This window comes from Buceros rhinoceros, unplaced genomic scaffold, assembly GCF_000710305.1.
Source record: "Buceros rhinoceros silvestris isolate BGI_N320 unplaced genomic scaffold, ASM71030v1 scaffold7694, whole genome shotgun sequence".
NCBI classification, from domain to species: Eukaryota; Metazoa; Chordata; class Aves; order Bucerotiformes; family Bucerotidae; genus Buceros; species Buceros rhinoceros.
The window spans coordinates 29,009-47,136 of NW_010408729.1; the positions used below are offsets into that span (position 1 = coordinate 29,009).

Sequence of the window (18,128 nt, forward strand, 5' to 3'; positions counted from 1 at the left end):
TCCAGCAAAATGTAAATATTTTTGAAGGACTGTGATTGCCAACTTTTTTTCTTCCTTTTACACACACACATATATAAAGAAAATATATATATGCGCATATGTATGTAAATAGAAAAGGTATTGAAAAAATACTGTTAGACCTATTAAAGCTGAACACTTAGAACAAACACACTAGAAATACAAATTTGGATTCCATGGAACTCTAGTATTCTCTATAGTTTATGAGGGCTTGAGTCTGGGGCCAAATAGTTTATTTGCATTTACAGAAAAGGATACAGAGGCTGACAAGTATACAGTTCCTTAAATAAGCCTTCAGACTACTAAAAAATGCTTTAACAATCATTACCATGACTTTGTACTTAAGTCTTAGCATTGATATAGCATCATAACTAAACTAATAGTGGTCAAGTAACCTCCTGAAGCAAATATTAAGTGTCAGACAGGTGAGACATTTCTGTAAAAATCTGAAACTGTCTCCCCACTCCCAGATAAAATCCGTAAAGCACTGCATAGTATAGAAGTTCTTACTAATTTATTTCTGTTACAGAATACTGAAGTACTGCTTTACAAGATTTCAAACAGATAATCACCTTTCTATTGTGGGTATGAGGGAAGGTGGAGGACCGCCAGGTGGTGGTGCAAAGCCTGTAATAATAAATAACATGAGACGGGAAAAATGGGAAAAAAACAAAATAAAAAACCACAACACCCCCCCAAAAAACCACAAAAAACAACCCACAACATAAACACACCAAATAACTAGGCTAAGCACAGAATTACAGAGGCAAATAAATTACAGAGACTACTATGCAAAAATGGTTTCTCACTGTGTAATGGGCTTTATTTTGTAACATCAAGAACTACTTCGCAGCTTAACAGAGTATTAAACATATATAATCAGTACTTCAAATCTAATAGCTTATCATTCTTAAAAATACAGTAATTTAGAAGCACAGGAAAATTCCTGAGTATTTAACAATACTTTAATAAACAACAATCACAACTAATTTCTGAAATAAAAGAATGGAAAGAAAAGGACGCACACATCTAAGAAACTGGCTCATTAGGTCCACTACTCAACAACATTTTCATATATTTTCTTTTCTGCCCGGCATTAAAATAACTGAGATACATCTATACGTATGGTTTTGTATTTACAACTTCCTGGTAGTTATAAAGATAAAAGTTCATAAGTGTCACATCAGTTAAGTTTTAATTTCTTAACCAAATGTGGAAAAAAATTTTAATCAAGTTTACCTGGTGGTGGCACTGTTATTGGTATACCTAAAAAGAAAACGAATATCAGTTATAGTAATAGCTTAGGTTTATTATCTGTAGATCTAAAATCAGATTGAGCTATCACCACAAAGACGATAAAGAAGAATGATAACTTTTATTTTCTGTGTCCTCAGATCAAGATCTCATATTAGTACCAATTGTCAAGATTTTATGCTTGTGAAGTCTGGCCTTTTATTTAAATTCCTATTCTTCAGGATCTTATTTAATTAGAAACAAAAATGATGAGGAATGACTCTGGGTTTCAAAATCAGAATTAAATCCTTAACCTTAAAATGTTTAGAATACAGAAGGAAAGTACCATCCTATAGAATATATTTACTTCATTTTATATTCCATGACTGGATGAAAGGAAGCACGATTGGCCTCTGTCCTTTAATAGCTTAGTACAGGAAATAGTAGGTTCACATAGACAAAATATTCTCGCAACAGTAAGCATTACAGACTTCTTAGTCACTGCTAAGCCACCCTGCTATTAATCATTCAGTTGCTACTTGGAAGGAAAAAAAATTGTTTGGTGCTCTGTTTTCTTGTAAATATATGAGAAAGCAGCATCCCTTAATACTAACACATGCAAAAACAGTTCTAACTTTTCTGTTTTTCAGACCTAGCTTAGCTGTTATGAATTTAACTAAAAGCTGAGGAATTGTTCACAACTAAATTAGCTAACCTAACCAAATACACTGCCTCAACATATAAATCTATCTTATTTGTTTATGACAGGAATGATAACAAGGTAAAAATTATTTGTACACTTTAAAGGACATTATATTCTCATATGATGCAAAGGACTAGCTTTACCTCAACTAAACACACAAAAAACACTGTTGCATGAAAATAATAAACCATGCTAAAACAATATCATCAGAAAACAATACTACTTTCCTGGCCTCCTTCAGTTATGAGCAACTCTGCTTCCATTAAAAATTAAGTACTTGCAATGTGAAAACTGACTGCCAGACTTCGGGAGGGAGAGAACAGAAAACTCTGCCAAGTGCTTTCATCAGTTTTGCCATAACTGCATAAACATCCAGACAGAAAAGCAGCCAGATCCACTTAAATTAAAACCCATCTCATTCAAGTTCCAGACTTCATCATTCAGAGAATAACCTACATATCCATGGTCACTGCATGATTAAATTTCTTTACATACCATTAGTTCAACATCAGAACTAAAAGACTGTTGTATGACAGCAACATTTAATTTTATCTACATTTTATAGTGTCTAGAAATACCAACTCTCCCAAACTGTCTTGGCAGAAGGACAGAAAGAAGGAACATGCAAGCTGAGGAAGAGTAATCAATATCAACGTTCACTAATTGCTGATGATTTCTCTGACATGAATTCTTATCAGCATTAATCATAAAGGATTAAAAAAAACTGTGAAACAAAATTGAGGCTGCTGTCCAATCCTGAAGATTTAAAATCTAATCTATCAGCCAAAAAGTGAATCAGGAGACGGTAAACCCCAAAAGCCAAATTTCTAAACTGCGTGAGCCATCTCCTCTTCACCAGCACATGAGCTTTCCAAAGTGCACTATTGCTGTTAAGAACACTGGAAATCACACCATGAAAGGTTTTACAGTATAAAAGTCCAAACACTCCTAATGAAAATTTCTGAAAGAAAAGGAAGACAGGGAACTCAAACTGTTGCATAGCTGAAGTATTTTCTATTAATCTTTTTCGGTCCATCTTAATAGATCCTTCATGAGTCTACAACATAGAAAATATATAAATAACAATATATTAAAAATACCTCTAAACAGAAGTGTTAAGAATATAAGCTAGAAAAATAACAGAAGTTCTCTCAGACCAATTAATTTATTAGCTCTACCTTAGGCTTCAAAAAGTTTCAATTGCTGCACTAAAACCAGTATATTGTCAGCACTGAATATGGCTCTCAGCACAATGCACAGAATTGTCCGGAAAGCCACCAGCTAATACTCCTTACAAAAAGAAAGAAATTTTGCTTAAAAAATTAATATATTACTCAGAATTTTATCTCGTGCAGAAATGCAAATAGAAATCTCATCACAAGATTAAAAGCCATATGAAAAAATTCATTTGAGAACCATTCAAACAAAATTAAGGTAGACTGAATACAACTAATAACCAGAGACCAAATATTCAAATAATTTTAATGAATTGGTATTATACTAAAAAAAAACCTACACAGACATTTTTCCTCAAAAACCGCTAAGAACATAATTCATGATTATTCATAATTAAAGACTATATCATTTTAAAACAGAAGCTAATTTACTTTATGGGCCCATAATGGAAGAAACATTCTTCTGCATTCCCAATTAGCAAGTCATCATCATCATGGCTTGGCTTCGTGGTACCACTATAAAGATCTACAAAAACCTTCTTTCTCACCTTCCTCACTATCACATGAATGTGACACAAAACAAGAAACCAATAAATCATAAACTTCACTTAATGGAAAATTAAGAATCTCTTAACTCTTCACTCTTTTGCCTTCTGCTAACTCGGTGTATGAAAATATACTTAAAGTGTCATCAGCCAAATACTTCTTCTGAGAAGGAAAGACTCTGAAATATTGAGCAATTTCTTGCAATGCAGCAACTAAACTTGAGTACCAGTATGAAAAGGTGACAGCATAGATCACATTCCTACAACAAAGACACACCTGGCCTAAATGTAAATATTCAGACTCATGTGTCAAAAGCAATCCAAACAGCATTAGTACAACATTTTACCAAATATGCTCAAAATTGTTTTCAGGACACTGTATACCACCCTACCAGCTCAAGGCTGGTAAATAGTTGCAGAAAACAAAGTATGTTTTACTAAAAGAAAGCAATGCCACATGTACTTCACTTGCAGAATAAGGAATCAAACATGATAATGCTGCCGCAGCTTTGACATATTGCAAATTAGCTGAACTATGTAATAGCCCTCAGCAATGTAACATAACTCGTGTGAAAACTTCTTTTGCCACAGGCTAAACTAAGTCAAATCCTCTCTCATTTATCACCAGACAAAAAGCACCAACTTAGATTGCTGGGGCTAAGCAGATGTATGGTTACTTGCTAAGCCCTGGTATAAGTCTAGGCAGTCAAACTTACAGAAGTTATGCAACCGAAGTTCAGTACTTCAGAGCAATTTTTTTTTTTTTTAATATCACAAATACATGTCACATTGTAACTACACTCTTAAACCAAAAGATAAAAACCAACTTCTAAAGCCTGTTAAACAGAAGCATCCACGTTCTTGTTTAGATTTAAATTACTCCAACGTAGCAATAAACCAAGCAAACAAAAATCAATACGTTTTTTGCCATAGCCAGTGATCAGAGCATTTGAGAATTTTCTGCATTTGGTCCTTTGAATCATTCCAGGACTCATTTCTCAAAAAAGATTTGAATCGCAAGACTGAATGAATTCAGAACACGGGATCTAACTTCAAAGCAAGATCCTTTTTCAAAGGGGCTTTTGGAGGATGTTTTATATTTGGAATACTTAAATTTTCTGGCAAGTAGTCCCCATTTAATATTGGGTAAGAGTATTTTTTTTCTCCTCCTCCACCGAACCTAGAAGGGATGGCAGCTTCTATTTTAGGAACAGCTTTGAAGATAAAGAGCTGGCAACAGCACAATTAAAACACAGGCCTGAAGAAACCAAATCCACAGCTCTTAATCATTATTTTCAAATCTACTCGAAGCACGGAATGATGTTGAAGGAGACCTTCTGAACAAGTGCATATCATAAACCTGTCTGTAAACCACAAGACCAAAGCCAAACCTGCTTGCTAAATCTGTAACACATGGGGATTTCTTTCACCTTTAAAAGCTCAACAGGTGAGGGATTTCATAAGAACAGTTCAGTACCCCTATATACCTATATGACATCCCTGCACCAAGTTCATTTGGGGTGTCTGTGGGGGTTTCTCTCATGCTTTCAATAAAATATACAACTTAGAACACCTTCTGTGTACCACAACTACATTTAAATAATTACTTTCTGAAAACCTGCAATGCATTACCTATATTATTTTATCAGAAAGGTTTTAATGCAGCTTAAAACCGCAGTTAATATTAGTGTTACGTTCCTCTCCTTTGTGTCCCCATCAGAAAATTGCCAGAGCAGCAGCATATTCTCCCTTCAGGCATCATAGTTTTTATATTTATGCACAAAAACCATGAAAAGGGCATAGAATTATTTCATCTTTAAATACCCTCTCTTCTGTTTTCTAGGTTGCACCATTTTGTGTATGACAATGACTGATGAAAGGCAGGGCTTGCCAGGCAGCAGGAGCTAATAGTTTTAAAATCAGCAGCAGCTACTGGAGAGAGCAACCTCTTCTATGAGGATTTAAACCCTATCAAGTCCCACACAAAGCTGTTGCACAGAAAAAAGAAAGTTGCTTCCTTGCTTTTACACAAGAGTATTAACAGAGAAACTTTTAAAAGATTCCCTATGTGAACAGAATAGCAAAGAAACTGTTCATTTCAGAACAACTCAAGCAAAAGAATTCAAGCAACAGAAGGAGAAAATAAGGAGAGGCTTCATCTTAAATCAGAATCTTCTATAAAAACTCCTTCACTTTCCTACTCAAATACTTCACAAAGTTTCTCCATCTATCTTCATTTCTCACTGACCATTCCTCTTAGTTCCTTGCTAAGTACTTTTGAACTTAATTCCTTAGAATTAAGCCACTCAGGTAACTGCACTGTTTGTGTAAATGCCAATGAACTCCTCTCAGTAAATTTCTACATATTACATATTTCAGTAAATATTCATTAAATATCAGTAAATTTTAAACCAGATTTAACAAGGAGAAGAGTTCTCAAAGAGCTTTGACTCCTCTAAGATTCACGGACACAGGATGCCGGATAAAAACACCAGCTGCTAATAAGATTTCTGTCTGAAAGAAAGGATATGGCACAAATGCAATGCTTATCAGACTTTTGGTAATTCATGCATACAGCGAGGAGAAAGGGGAATTAGACCTTTTGTTGCTGCTTTGACATTAGACACGTGATAATCCAACTGCTGAGACAAATTCAAGATATGCCACACTTCTAGCTCAGAAGTTTGTAGCATGATTTCTTAACACGTACCTCTTAATATCTCAGTAACATTAACAGTAGTTGAATTACAGGAACAGCTTCTCACTACAAACATTTTCAAGGACTCAAGATCCAACATTTAGTCTTTGGTGATTATTTACTACTTGGGATTATGCCTACCAGGAAAGCAAAGACAAAAGTTTCTCGCTTGCATATATATCGAAGAGTAGAACACTAAATTCTGAAGTTCTGCACATACAGCCAAATGTGTGTGGAATGCGTTGTCTTTAATTCATTATCATCAAGCATTTGATGACAATGCATTTCTTCTTTTTCACATTCTATGATATTTACCTGGTGGGGGAATCAGAGGTGGAGCAGTACTGACAGTTGGAGGGGGTGGGAGGAAGGGAGGTGGTGGAAGGTGGGTAGGTGGAGCTCCTGGAGGGAAAAATGGAGGTGGCTTGGTAAAATTGTCTACTTCAGGATTAGATCGTTCTGAAAGAACCTGTAAAATATCAAACTATAGTTACAATTGCTATGTCAAAAGAGTAGAAGATAGGTTTCCCCTCTTTCCAGTTACTACAACAGGAAAGTCTTACTTATGCACCTAAAGAGCCATATTCAGATGGTTTAAGTTCCATCAGCATCCCTACATTCAGTGTCCCATATTTGCCCAGTAACTCTGAAGGTCTAAAGGAGCCAATAGGGAACAAAAAACATAAGATCTGAAAGGGAATATAAGCCATTTGAATATGGCCCAAAGCATCACCTTTTATATATAAATTGAAGATTTTAAAAATCAATAGAAAAATCATGAAAAATCCCAAGACTTTAAATTACTTGAACAGTATGAGATCAGCTGAAATACACATGGCAGTGTTTTCAATACAAGCACTACAACCCACTACCATTTTCATTGTTTAACTTCAACCTAAGCTGGCATGGAAATGCAGCTAGGGCACCAGGCAACCTTGATTATTCTCCACAGGTGAGTCAGGAGAGAAAAAGTGTATTCAATCTTAATGCATTTAAGTTGTCTCTTGAGATAAACCAAGGCCATAAAGACTAAAATAATAAAGAGTAATCTTACAATTTATGGCAAAATAATACAATATAATAAAAAAGTACTATCGACTATTTATTCCTTTACAACTTATAAAAATAAGTTTGCATTTTCCAAACTGCATATGCCTCACTGCATAGGCTCGCACTTTCAGCATTAGTGTCTCGCAGGAACAGTGGAGAAATGGACAGTCGGTTTGCATATTTCTCTTAGCCACTTAATAAACAAAACGCTATCCTGTGCAATCTAGGAGAGCCAATGCTATCTCCTGGATTGCAAGTCTGCAATATTGCTCATTTACTTTCACTAATAATTATACCAAAACATTTATCTTTTGGAATATATCAAATATTTCATCTTAATACATTTAAATTTGCTGCTACCAATTTCTTCCTGAACTTATGAGCTACTTCTGTTCTACTCACTCATACACACTGACATGTTTTAACCAGAAGCCACGGGTAAAGCAAAAATGCCTTTTAGTCAAAGATAGTGTGCAAATCTACAGTATAAAACCTGTATGTTGCTGTTTTCATTAGCACGCCTTCGTCCTTCCACCCTGCTGATAGTGATGGTCTGTCCAATCACATCTATTGTGCCAGATATTCGCCTGCAACACAGGACAAACCAGAATCAACAAGCAGAACAAGGAAAAAAAAAAAGAAAAATAGAAGAGTAAGAAGCAAGTCTTATGGACTTCTCTCAATCTAAATACCAGAAGTTCCTTCTGTATAAAACATAAAAGACTTTCTAAAGAACATGAAATGTGATAAATTTGTTGAACTATGCAAGTGTGTAGAACTAAATAACGCAGCAATATAAACTCCTGCAGGATGAAGGCTGACTCTCCACATTCTCCTTCCATTCCCTACAAGATAATAAATCTACACTTCTGTTACCTATAAAAGGAAAAAAAAGGGAAAAAGTAAAAAAAAACCAGCTTAGTGAGAAAAAAATATATTAAACGTAACTCCTGCAAAAATCTGAAGTAAAATAATTATAATTAATGATAAGAAATAATTGCTAAACTTCAAGAAACCACACTGTATGACTCCATGGAAGATCAAACAAAGGTAAGTTAGGAGGCTGAAATAAACATAAACCTGCCCTGCCATGCATACTATCAATATTGCAGCACGTACTGAACAACATCAGCCACCATCTCTCTTATTCTTGAATGCACAATCTTAGTATCAAACAGGAAGTGTATGAAACTAGTAGACACTGACTCTTAAATTAAACATTGCATGGAACTCAAAAGGAATCTTAGACCAGCCATTCATACTGCCATTCCTCAGTTTTCCAAATGCAAAGTGTGTCTCTCTCGAACACCTCTGAAACATCTGCATAGCTAAGCACTACGTTCAAAATCTTTAAAGAAACGGGCAACAGAGCAGCACAAGGCATACCTTGGTCTCCCTTACAACCTGATCGGGCAACAAGAGAACCTAATATAAATCAAGAATACCTAGCTTAGAAGTAGTTAGAAATGGATTTTTAGAGAAAGATGACAGGAAAAGTTACATGGGTATACGAATTCTTTCCTTCCCAATCGAAAATTTAAGGACTTCCCATGCAACTGTATTTCATAGCCCCCAATGAACATGCATTTGCACAACCTCTTTTGAACGTAATTTTACTTTTCACCTCAAGTGATGAGATCCATTTAAGCTATTATTTTGCCTGACAATTGTATTTGGTGCTCTTGGTCCTTGTGTTAAAAATATATATATAAATAAATATCTGGCAGCGTAGTATTCATGGTACCTTCTTTTGTAGTTCTTCTCAGCTGTCTCTTTCCCAATCTGCACCAGTCCACAACTCTTCATATAGAAATGACTCTATAATTTTATTTATTTCATCTTTTTATGGACCCTTCCCACCTCTACTATATCTTTTCTTGTCTGACATAAACAGAGCCACAGATAAAGCCATGATGCACTGAGAGCTAAATATTATGTACCACTTTAATGACTTTTACCAGTTTGTTCCCCACTACTAACGATGACTACCATTCCATTTTCTTATGTTGGCTAACACTGGAAAGTCAACTAATGTTTTAGGAAGTAATTTGAAGATGTCTTTCTCAAAAGGTATTATTAGTAATGATTCCTTTGAAGAAGTGAATCTTATCTAGAAAAACGCAATCTAGGATTTAAATTTGCAGGGATTTTCAGTTATTTCCATTCACTATGAACAAGTCATTCCGGTCCACATGAGACTCAATGTGTGAATTTTAAACGTATCTCACTTCAGCTTCCAAACCAGTCAATCTATTAAGCTTATGCCTGTTAGATTTCAGTTGCTTCTACTATAAAATTCTTAACTCCCATGTATATATTTGGACAGCCTTTTGAGAGGTATCTTTAAGCCGCCAAAACCATCTGATATTGCCATCACACAGCTGACAACTGCAACATTTTATTTTTAACTTTTCAAAGTATATTAAAAATGCTACAATGTGGGTAAAGACACAATGGCATTCCGTTGGATGAAAGCACTAACATTTAAAGCATAATCAATCTCTCAACCTTCAACAGATCAACCACATGGGAATGTACTGACAGCAAAGGGCTTCTGGCACTAGACCAGAAAATAATATGACAAGGATCTGAGTGTCATCTTCTAAAAACTAAAACCTGGTGTCTGTGACAACGGGGAACCACTGTTTTGAAGAGAGGATAAATCCGAAGTATAGTGAGCTTTCCTGTTTGCAGCCCGAAGAAATGAAAGCCAGAAACCTAGCTTTATAAAGAATTTATAACTATTATTCTTATGTAGAAGGAACAAAACCTACCTGCTTTGCAGCTCATGGTTAATTTCTAAAGGAGGTTAGAAAAGCAGGATTCACTTAGGTCAACTCTCTTAGAAAATGAAGTACAAAATTACATTGCTAACGGATAAAAGAATCAAAGGTACATCTGCGTCACACCTATAAAGGAAACCATAGTAGAAAAAACTGACAGTATTTACCAATAACATGATACATAGCAAAGTAAAAGACTTGGAAAAAACTTTCAGAAAATTCCAGAAGAGAAATCTTCAGAAAGAAAAAACCCCAAACTTCTAGTTTTAGAAGACAAGTTCTTGTACTTTTTGTATCTAGTGCACTACTAACCACATTCATACAAACAGCTGGAAGTTGGGATTCCAGGCTCCAAGCTCTGCAGGACTGATAGCTCTGACCCCAATTGCTCAAATACCTAGATTCCAATGCAGCTGAAAAAGACAGAGCAGACACTGGAGCATAAAGGATCAATTAGATCTCCCAGAGATAACCTGAAGTTCCCCGGTAGACTGCACACTGAGGGTGATCCAAATACCTGCCCTCTGAAGTTTTCAATTTTCTGGGTTTAGAGCTTCTGCCTGGATTTTAAAGCATGCTCATTACGCCATACAGTTCAGAGGAAAAAACCCAGTCCAGTGGACAACAGTCTAAGAACACATCCACAAACTAAAATGCCATATACTATACAGCAGTCTCTTCAAGATAACACAAGCTTAGAAATTCTCTGATCTTCTAATATCCCATCCTAAAAGTCAGATTGTTTCAGTCTAAATCCTGAAATAATCAACATGCTTTCCTAATCCTCCCAGTGATCTTGCATGGCATTCCAGCACTGCCACACTTTGGATTATTAATTTTTTTTGCTTTCAGTAACTACACCTACATGTAACTACAACTACACAGGTTTTACAGAACAATTGCTAAACCAACTGTTTCACTACAAAAAAAAAAACCAAACAAACACAACAACAACAAAACCACAAGTGACTTTGTAAAACAGTAAAACTCTCAGTCTTCAGTGACAGCTCATTGGTTTCAGAGTTCTAAGACACTGAATCTCTTCCTTTGCTGGTATCTTCTCTTAATTATCTAAAACTACACCCCAGAAAATTCAGTTTACCTAGCACTAGTCTTTCTGTATGATAGATGACCCTCTTCTACAGCAAGAAGTCCCTCCTCAAGTGACCTCTTTCTTGGCTCGCTCCACTATTTTACAGGGCTTCCACTTGGGAGTGATGTACTTCAAAAATTAAGACTCTTCCTCTCTTGCATGCTGCCAGCAGCTCTTGGAATCAGCATTGAAAACACAGGCAGCAGACACCAATGCCGGAGTACTGGACATTAAAGTGATGTGTGCACCAACCGTACTACAACAACAATTTGGCTTGGGAAGCAGTCCAAACGCAGCACTGCATTATCAAAGGAAGCAAATTCAGACTACTGGTTGTATCCTAGACGTGAACTGTACTGAAATGAAAAGAGCTTTCATTCAATTTTTCTGGAGTCTGAGGATTACATCTATGCTCACTCATTCTCACCAATCTGGTGCTTTATAATTATTTTTTTAAAAATGTTTTATAATGGTATGCCCATTGTGCTTCCCAACAGCTGCCAGGAGATGTAATTTTGGTAATGATAGATGAGTTCAGAAATTTGCCATCATACCTCGAACTTGACAAATTCTCTATTTCCAAGACTGCAATACTGATTTCATTAAGTACTCCACTAAAAGAGCTTGACACTGAACAAGAGCAAGCAAATGTTCAGTTGCGAATGCAGCAGCAGATGACACCACTGTCAAAAATGTCATCTTCACAAAGGCAACAGAGGCATCCAGAATTCAGTGGTTTTATAAAAGAGGCAAATCTGAAGCCTTGGATCTTCATTAAGTCATAGCAAGTTGGCACATGGGGAAAATTCAGACTCCTCAGCCATTGTCTAGGTTAGCGATAAGATATTACGCAGGCATTACTAGGTTTCTATCTCAGTGCTGCTATGCAAAGAAAAGAAAGGGCTTGGTTTGTCCCTTACACAATCAGGGCACCTGGGATACAGATGCATTCTCAATGGATACACCCAAACATAAAAAGGCGATCCACACGTGTGGGATGCACATGAACCCACAGCAGAGTTCACACAAAGTGTAGCTTGAAAGGAACATTCCAGCAACTCAGTGAGTGATTTCACTCTAATTAGAGAACGGTTATTTATGAGCTAATGTGCTATGAATACCACCCTCCATGGAGATTTAATTTAGAAAGATATCTCAATCTCATTTGGCAAGCTGAGTTTATTTAGATTCTACAGAGCAAAGAGAAAGTGGGGGAAAAAAGACAAACCAATTATTTTCCAAATTCATAGCTTCAGAAATCACTTATCCCCACCATAAGTAATATAATAGTACAAATAATGATATAAATAACGAACTTTTCAGACACACCCTCCGCCCCCCCTTCAGAATTCTGAAACAATCTAACTACTGGATGTCACATTTATTCACTTGATTTAATAGTCTAGTCTATGAATTACAGAATTAGAGTATACTTTAAAAATAGCATTTAATATGTTCTTGTGTCCCTCCCCGTCTTGCTTATGCTGTATTTGCCCTTCTCTTGAGGACAGCCTCAACTTTGCTGAGGTCATTTGCCACTGGTTGATATAATAGAGAAGCAAACAAATTAAACACAGAAATCGCTGATATATGAAATAGACATTTATTCAAAACAATATCTGAGTTTTCATCATTTAGTCTTGCAAGGCTAGTTCTTGAAATAAGAGAAACCTGTATTTTTAGTAGTGACAAATCCATTTTCTATAAAATTCCTGTTTAAAGGCAGGCCAAGGCACAGAGTAAGCTGATAAATGGCCCATCACATTGACAGGCCAATTTCTCCAAAAGCAGAATTCATTTAAATGTAATTAATTTAATTACTCTTTAGTAATAACCCAAAAAGCATAAACGGAGATTAAAAACCTAAGAGTTTCTGACAGAAAAAAATTTTGAGAGAGCTATTCTCGATACTACTGGAGTGAGAAAATCCCATTTTTTGCATCCAGCTTGTAAATTAAACTTCAGCTTACTTCTCTGCTACTAAAGAAATACTGTCTCACAGTTCTTGAAAAATGACATAAGGAAAAGCACTGGTCTAAAAAACAGTAAGCTATCTCTATGGCCTGGCTGGTTAGGACAAGTTCGAAATATGTCAAATCTTGTTCACGTTCTATAAAGTTATACTCAAAAGGGATTCCTTCAAGTTTTTACCTTTCTTGTGACTATGCACACAATGAATCTTTAGTTTCTACTTCTAGAGAAGAAACATTCTATTTTACACCATATTGTTTTGTGTATGATGTGCATTTATTAAACCATTTCCATTATGTTCTAACTCCTCCTTCAGGGTTATGCAACACTTTATACTATTCAACAGCCCAATATATCAAAGAAACGAGAAGTTCAAGTGTCATTTCTAAACAACTAGTAGCTCAACTACGATTAAGGCAGTCACTGTTTATAAAATCAAGCAAAATTTCTCACACAGACACATTGTATGAACAAACACTGAATTCTTCTTCGAATTAAGCATTCAGGATGCAATTCTAGTGAAGTAGCAACTTTTGTTTTCTGGTAACTCTGCTTGTACTTGTAAACTACAACCTCCGTGTTGGTAACGAGTAATATTCTTGTTAGGCCTCACAAGATTTTTTTTTAAATGTAATTTCAGTTGTAATCATATGCAAACATCTACTGTACTCAAAAGGTAAAAACAGTAGGCACAAAGTTATTCCAATGTTTGTTTATGGACAAATGAAAAAAAGCAAAACCTGCTGTTCATCCTCATATTTCCCGTTAAAGAGAAGTATATGCTGCAATATCTACGTGTAAAATCATTCACGAAGTGATGTTGTAGCCCTGACTAGTAAATGGGGAATCAAAATGTTAAATAAGGATGATGGCCTGATGCCACCTCTCCCCACCCACCCCCAACTTTACCTTAATTGGGGTGAATTGTCCCTCCTATATTGTTCCTGCCACTTTCTGATGCCTAAACTGGCTTTTCTAGTGGCACTGTTTGTCTGTGACTGAGAAGAGGTGCTCCTTCTAGTCAGATAAATTGCTTAGGTCCTTCTTTTCTTGTGTCTCTATCTTTTCCACTCTTTGAGTTCCGATTCCCCTCACGCCAGCTCCTAACCAATCCCCACATCAATTCTGCTATACTCAGCTGCTTCAGCTTTCACTCCCTTTCACCAAACATATCAACTACTGCTAGAAGTTGAGAGAAATTTTCCTGCTACGTGAGAAATGCTTTGAGCAATTTTGCAACAAAGCTACTACAAATGCCTCATAGCATAAAGGCAATTATTTTAAAATATCGAAGAGCTGGATTACTGAAAAATTTCTCTTTAATTAAATAAAAATTAATTCTTTAATTAAAAAGAAAAGAAGAAGTCCAATCCCATACAACAGTGCCTGATTATAAGAATTTAGTAATGCAGCTTTTCATATATAGAAAATAGTAGCTGCGTTCTGGAGAAGTCATTGAAGTAGAAGTATATATAATCCATACAGTAAAGCCTTTTCATTCACCAAGCTACTCTCACACTTTTGAGCATACAATTTTCTTACAAAATCTCTTCCGACCACTTGGTCACCTTTTTCTTTACCTAAAAATATATATTTTAGAAAATGTATCCAAAGGAGCAGATACGATGGCAAACTGATTACTGCCAGTATTTAGTAACAATTTACAATTACAGTACTCAGGCTAAATGTATATAAAATAACCTATTTTAACCACTGGAACGCACAAGTGATACAACTGGAAATGTATCATTTTGTTCCCTCTTTATCTTCCCTACAGACCAACTTCACTTACAGGCGTCTCATTCTTAAAGATACATGAGTTTCCCAACCTTTGCTAAGGCAAACTTAGTTCCTAGAGAAAACAGACATCTCAAGTTTCTCAGGAAAGCTCTGATTAACAACCAATGTATTAACTTTAAACCTTTAAAAATCAGGATAGTCACTTAAACTTTCAGGCAGAAAAAAAGCATGACATAAAAATAAGGTACAAAGACATCTCTGGTAAAATAGATTTATCCTAGCTAGAGCACACAACGAAGATTTTACTTATGAATCCTACACCATGCACCTGTACAACTGTATTCCATTAAGCCTTCTCAAAACAAATGCAAATTTCACAAAATCACGTATTTTACGCAAAGTGTTTTTTCTGCAACTTTAAGCTTAACTACATTTTAATATCCTGGTCACTAACCACTTACTAAAGTATTTTAGAGATTCTCTGTCCACCAGTGAGACAACAAAGAATTGAAATCCTGTAACAAAACCTGGACTAGATAGAGATTTGTAATCCTTTCCTTATGAATAGGACATTCAACTTTGAGAACTCTGTTACAAGAGCATCAAACATCAGAAACAATTAAGAAAAAAAGTTAAAAAATAATTACAGGGTTAGTACAAAGTTTGGAAGACCTTTTACTACTTCTTAGACAATGAAAAATGGAAAAAAAAAATCAAAACCTAAAGTCTACTAAAAGTAGAGCAGTATAACCTGACAACTCAGAGAAAAATTTATGGTAGCAGGAGAAATATTCTAGGTAAGAGAAAAAAATGCAGATAAAAGTATCAAGCACGATTTTTTTTCCCCCACCCAACAGAAATATACTTGGGTGTTGAACTGACTGAATGCCATTCAAGATGGAATACTTGAACAGAGTGCCTCTGAATTAGTCAAGGTACTTACAGATGCAGCACTAAAGACAAGTCATAGATGCTAATCTTTTAACTTTGATGACGAATGCGTACAACCTGCTCTACCTCTTACCACCATAATTTATAATACAATGGCTTTTCATTTGCAGACAACCATAACTCCTAGACAGGATCACTTGATAACTGAAGCAAAGCAGAAGCATGGATTCACCCTAAGCCAAGTGCCAGGTAGCTTAGATATAAAGGACGGAACTTATTGAAGTCTGAGGCTGGGACAAGAAGGGAAACAAATACTAGGAAATAATTTCTCTAATTTCAAGCAAGGTATAGTAAAATATTAAAATATGGACAAGCTAAAGGTACCCTGGAGGAAAGCAACTGGGTTCCAGGAATCCTTCCAGGTGCTGAAGTCATAGCTACCTGATTCTACCTTGTTTAACTGAAAAGGTGTGCCAGATAAAGACACTAGCTAGAAACATTTTGTTGGCCAATCTAATTCCCCACAAAAACATGGTGTCGTACATCAACACTTAGACTTTTATAGCTGCCTTGACATTTGGTCCTACTGGGCTTTCTCTCCTTTCCTTCTACTTTCTCTTTCCCAAATAGCCAAGAAGGTAGCACGGCATTCGTATGTAACAGTAACTGAAGGCTAAAAGTGATTAGGATTACTCTTCTCCTCATTTCTACCTGTTACAGAAACAATATCCTACAAAAATCATGAAGTTCAAATACACAGAGGTAAGTGTGAAAAGTTTTTTGGTCTTGAGTTACAGCTGTCTAACTGACCTGTTTGCTGGAATTCCTGATTTGAATAAGGCAGGAGGAGGTGTGAAATCAGCTTTGGTCGACTGCACTGCCAATTCTTTCTCCAAATTTCCAGTTCTGCCCTGCTGTACCTTCAAAATAATGTTACATCATCAGTTTAACCTCATAAGTGTAGTAGCCCCAACAGTCAACATAGCACATAACAAACACAAAAAGAAAGTAAGCCCAACTTTAATCAGCTTTTTTTAAAACTGTCACCTTTACACAGCTAGTAGAATTCTGTATCCTATAAGGATATATTACATAAGCACTGTTTAATATATATAAGAAGCAATATGCCAGAGGACAAATTATTACAAAGTATTAGACAGTTACAGTATTTATTTTCCAAGCATTTGATTCAGACATGCAAAGAACAAACTGATTTTCTTGCAGAATTTTCTGTATGAACAAAATCATATCTTAATTTTTAAAAGAAACAAACTTATTTAAAAAAAACCTTCATAATCTTAATGACAGAGATATCTAACAAGTCTAATACCTAACAACAAACCATGGAGTGGTTTCTCCACCTGCCTTACTGACCATGAGATCTAGTAACCATTTAATTTCCGAGTCATACCAAGAAGTCACCTCATACTCTGGGTTATGCAAATTTTACAAGCCTTTTCAGACTGAATACTTCAAAAACATACTATTTCTGAAGTACTGTAATATTCCATAGACATGCTATTAAAACTATGCAAGACCTTCGGTGCAAGTACTTCAAGCATTGTTTGACTTCAGCAGCACCTATATATAAAAGAAAGACCTACATGGATTAGCATTAAAGACAAACCTGTACTCATTCAGTTTTTGAAGACACTCCCACTGTACCAATCACATAGCTACATCACTCTAATTAGCTAGTTCACTCATGGTATAACTTCATATAGGCTGTGATTTCACAGCTTCTTGTCGGCATACGAACTACAAAGCTTTTGCAGAATCTCACTTTTAAACACAGGCACCTCTTTTCGAAACCCACAAAAATGTAAGTAAATAGTCAAGATTTGTTAAAAATTGAATTAAACTTTAGTATCCAGAAACTTGTATATATCAAAAAATACTGAATAGGGTTTGTATAAGTATTTATCTGAAAAATCTGTGAGACTTCTATTAACAAATGAGAAACTGGAAAATGTAGGAGATGAAGTCTTGCCAGTTACAGAAGATTAAAATTAAACATACCATATAAATTACATGAGAATTAGTATTCCAGAAGAGTAGAAAAAAGTTAATGAAATTATTTAATAATTATATGTAAACTCCCTACAAAACAAATTACAAACTCTTACTTCAGATTTTTACAACACAATCCATACCGTTTGATCACTGGACTCCCAGAAAGTCAATACAGAGCTAGAAAAAGGGACAGCTTTGGTTTGGAACACTTATCC

At 35.6% G+C, this 18,128-nt stretch overlaps 1 protein-coding gene across 1 annotated transcript in view; it reads right to left on the minus strand.

The window, feature by feature from the left end:
- FIP1L1 (factor interacting with PAPOLA and CPSF1) overlaps positions 1 to 18,128 on the minus strand; it is a gene marked incomplete at its 5' end in the record, with an annotated part of 43,261 nt that overhangs the window by 14,206 nt on the left and 10,927 nt on the right. Inside the window, 6 exons of the mRNA XM_010134957.1 lie at positions 591 to 645; positions 1,258 to 1,284; positions 6,688 to 6,841; positions 7,916 to 8,009; positions 14,179 to 14,286; positions 16,711 to 16,820. Of these exons, the coding sequence (XP_010133259.1) occupies positions 591 to 645; positions 1,258 to 1,284; positions 6,688 to 6,841; positions 7,916 to 8,009; positions 14,179 to 14,286; positions 16,711 to 16,820 (548 nt within the window). The remainder of the gene's footprint in view (positions 1 to 590; positions 646 to 1,257; positions 1,285 to 6,687; positions 6,842 to 7,915; positions 8,010 to 14,178; positions 14,287 to 16,710; positions 16,821 to 18,128) is intronic.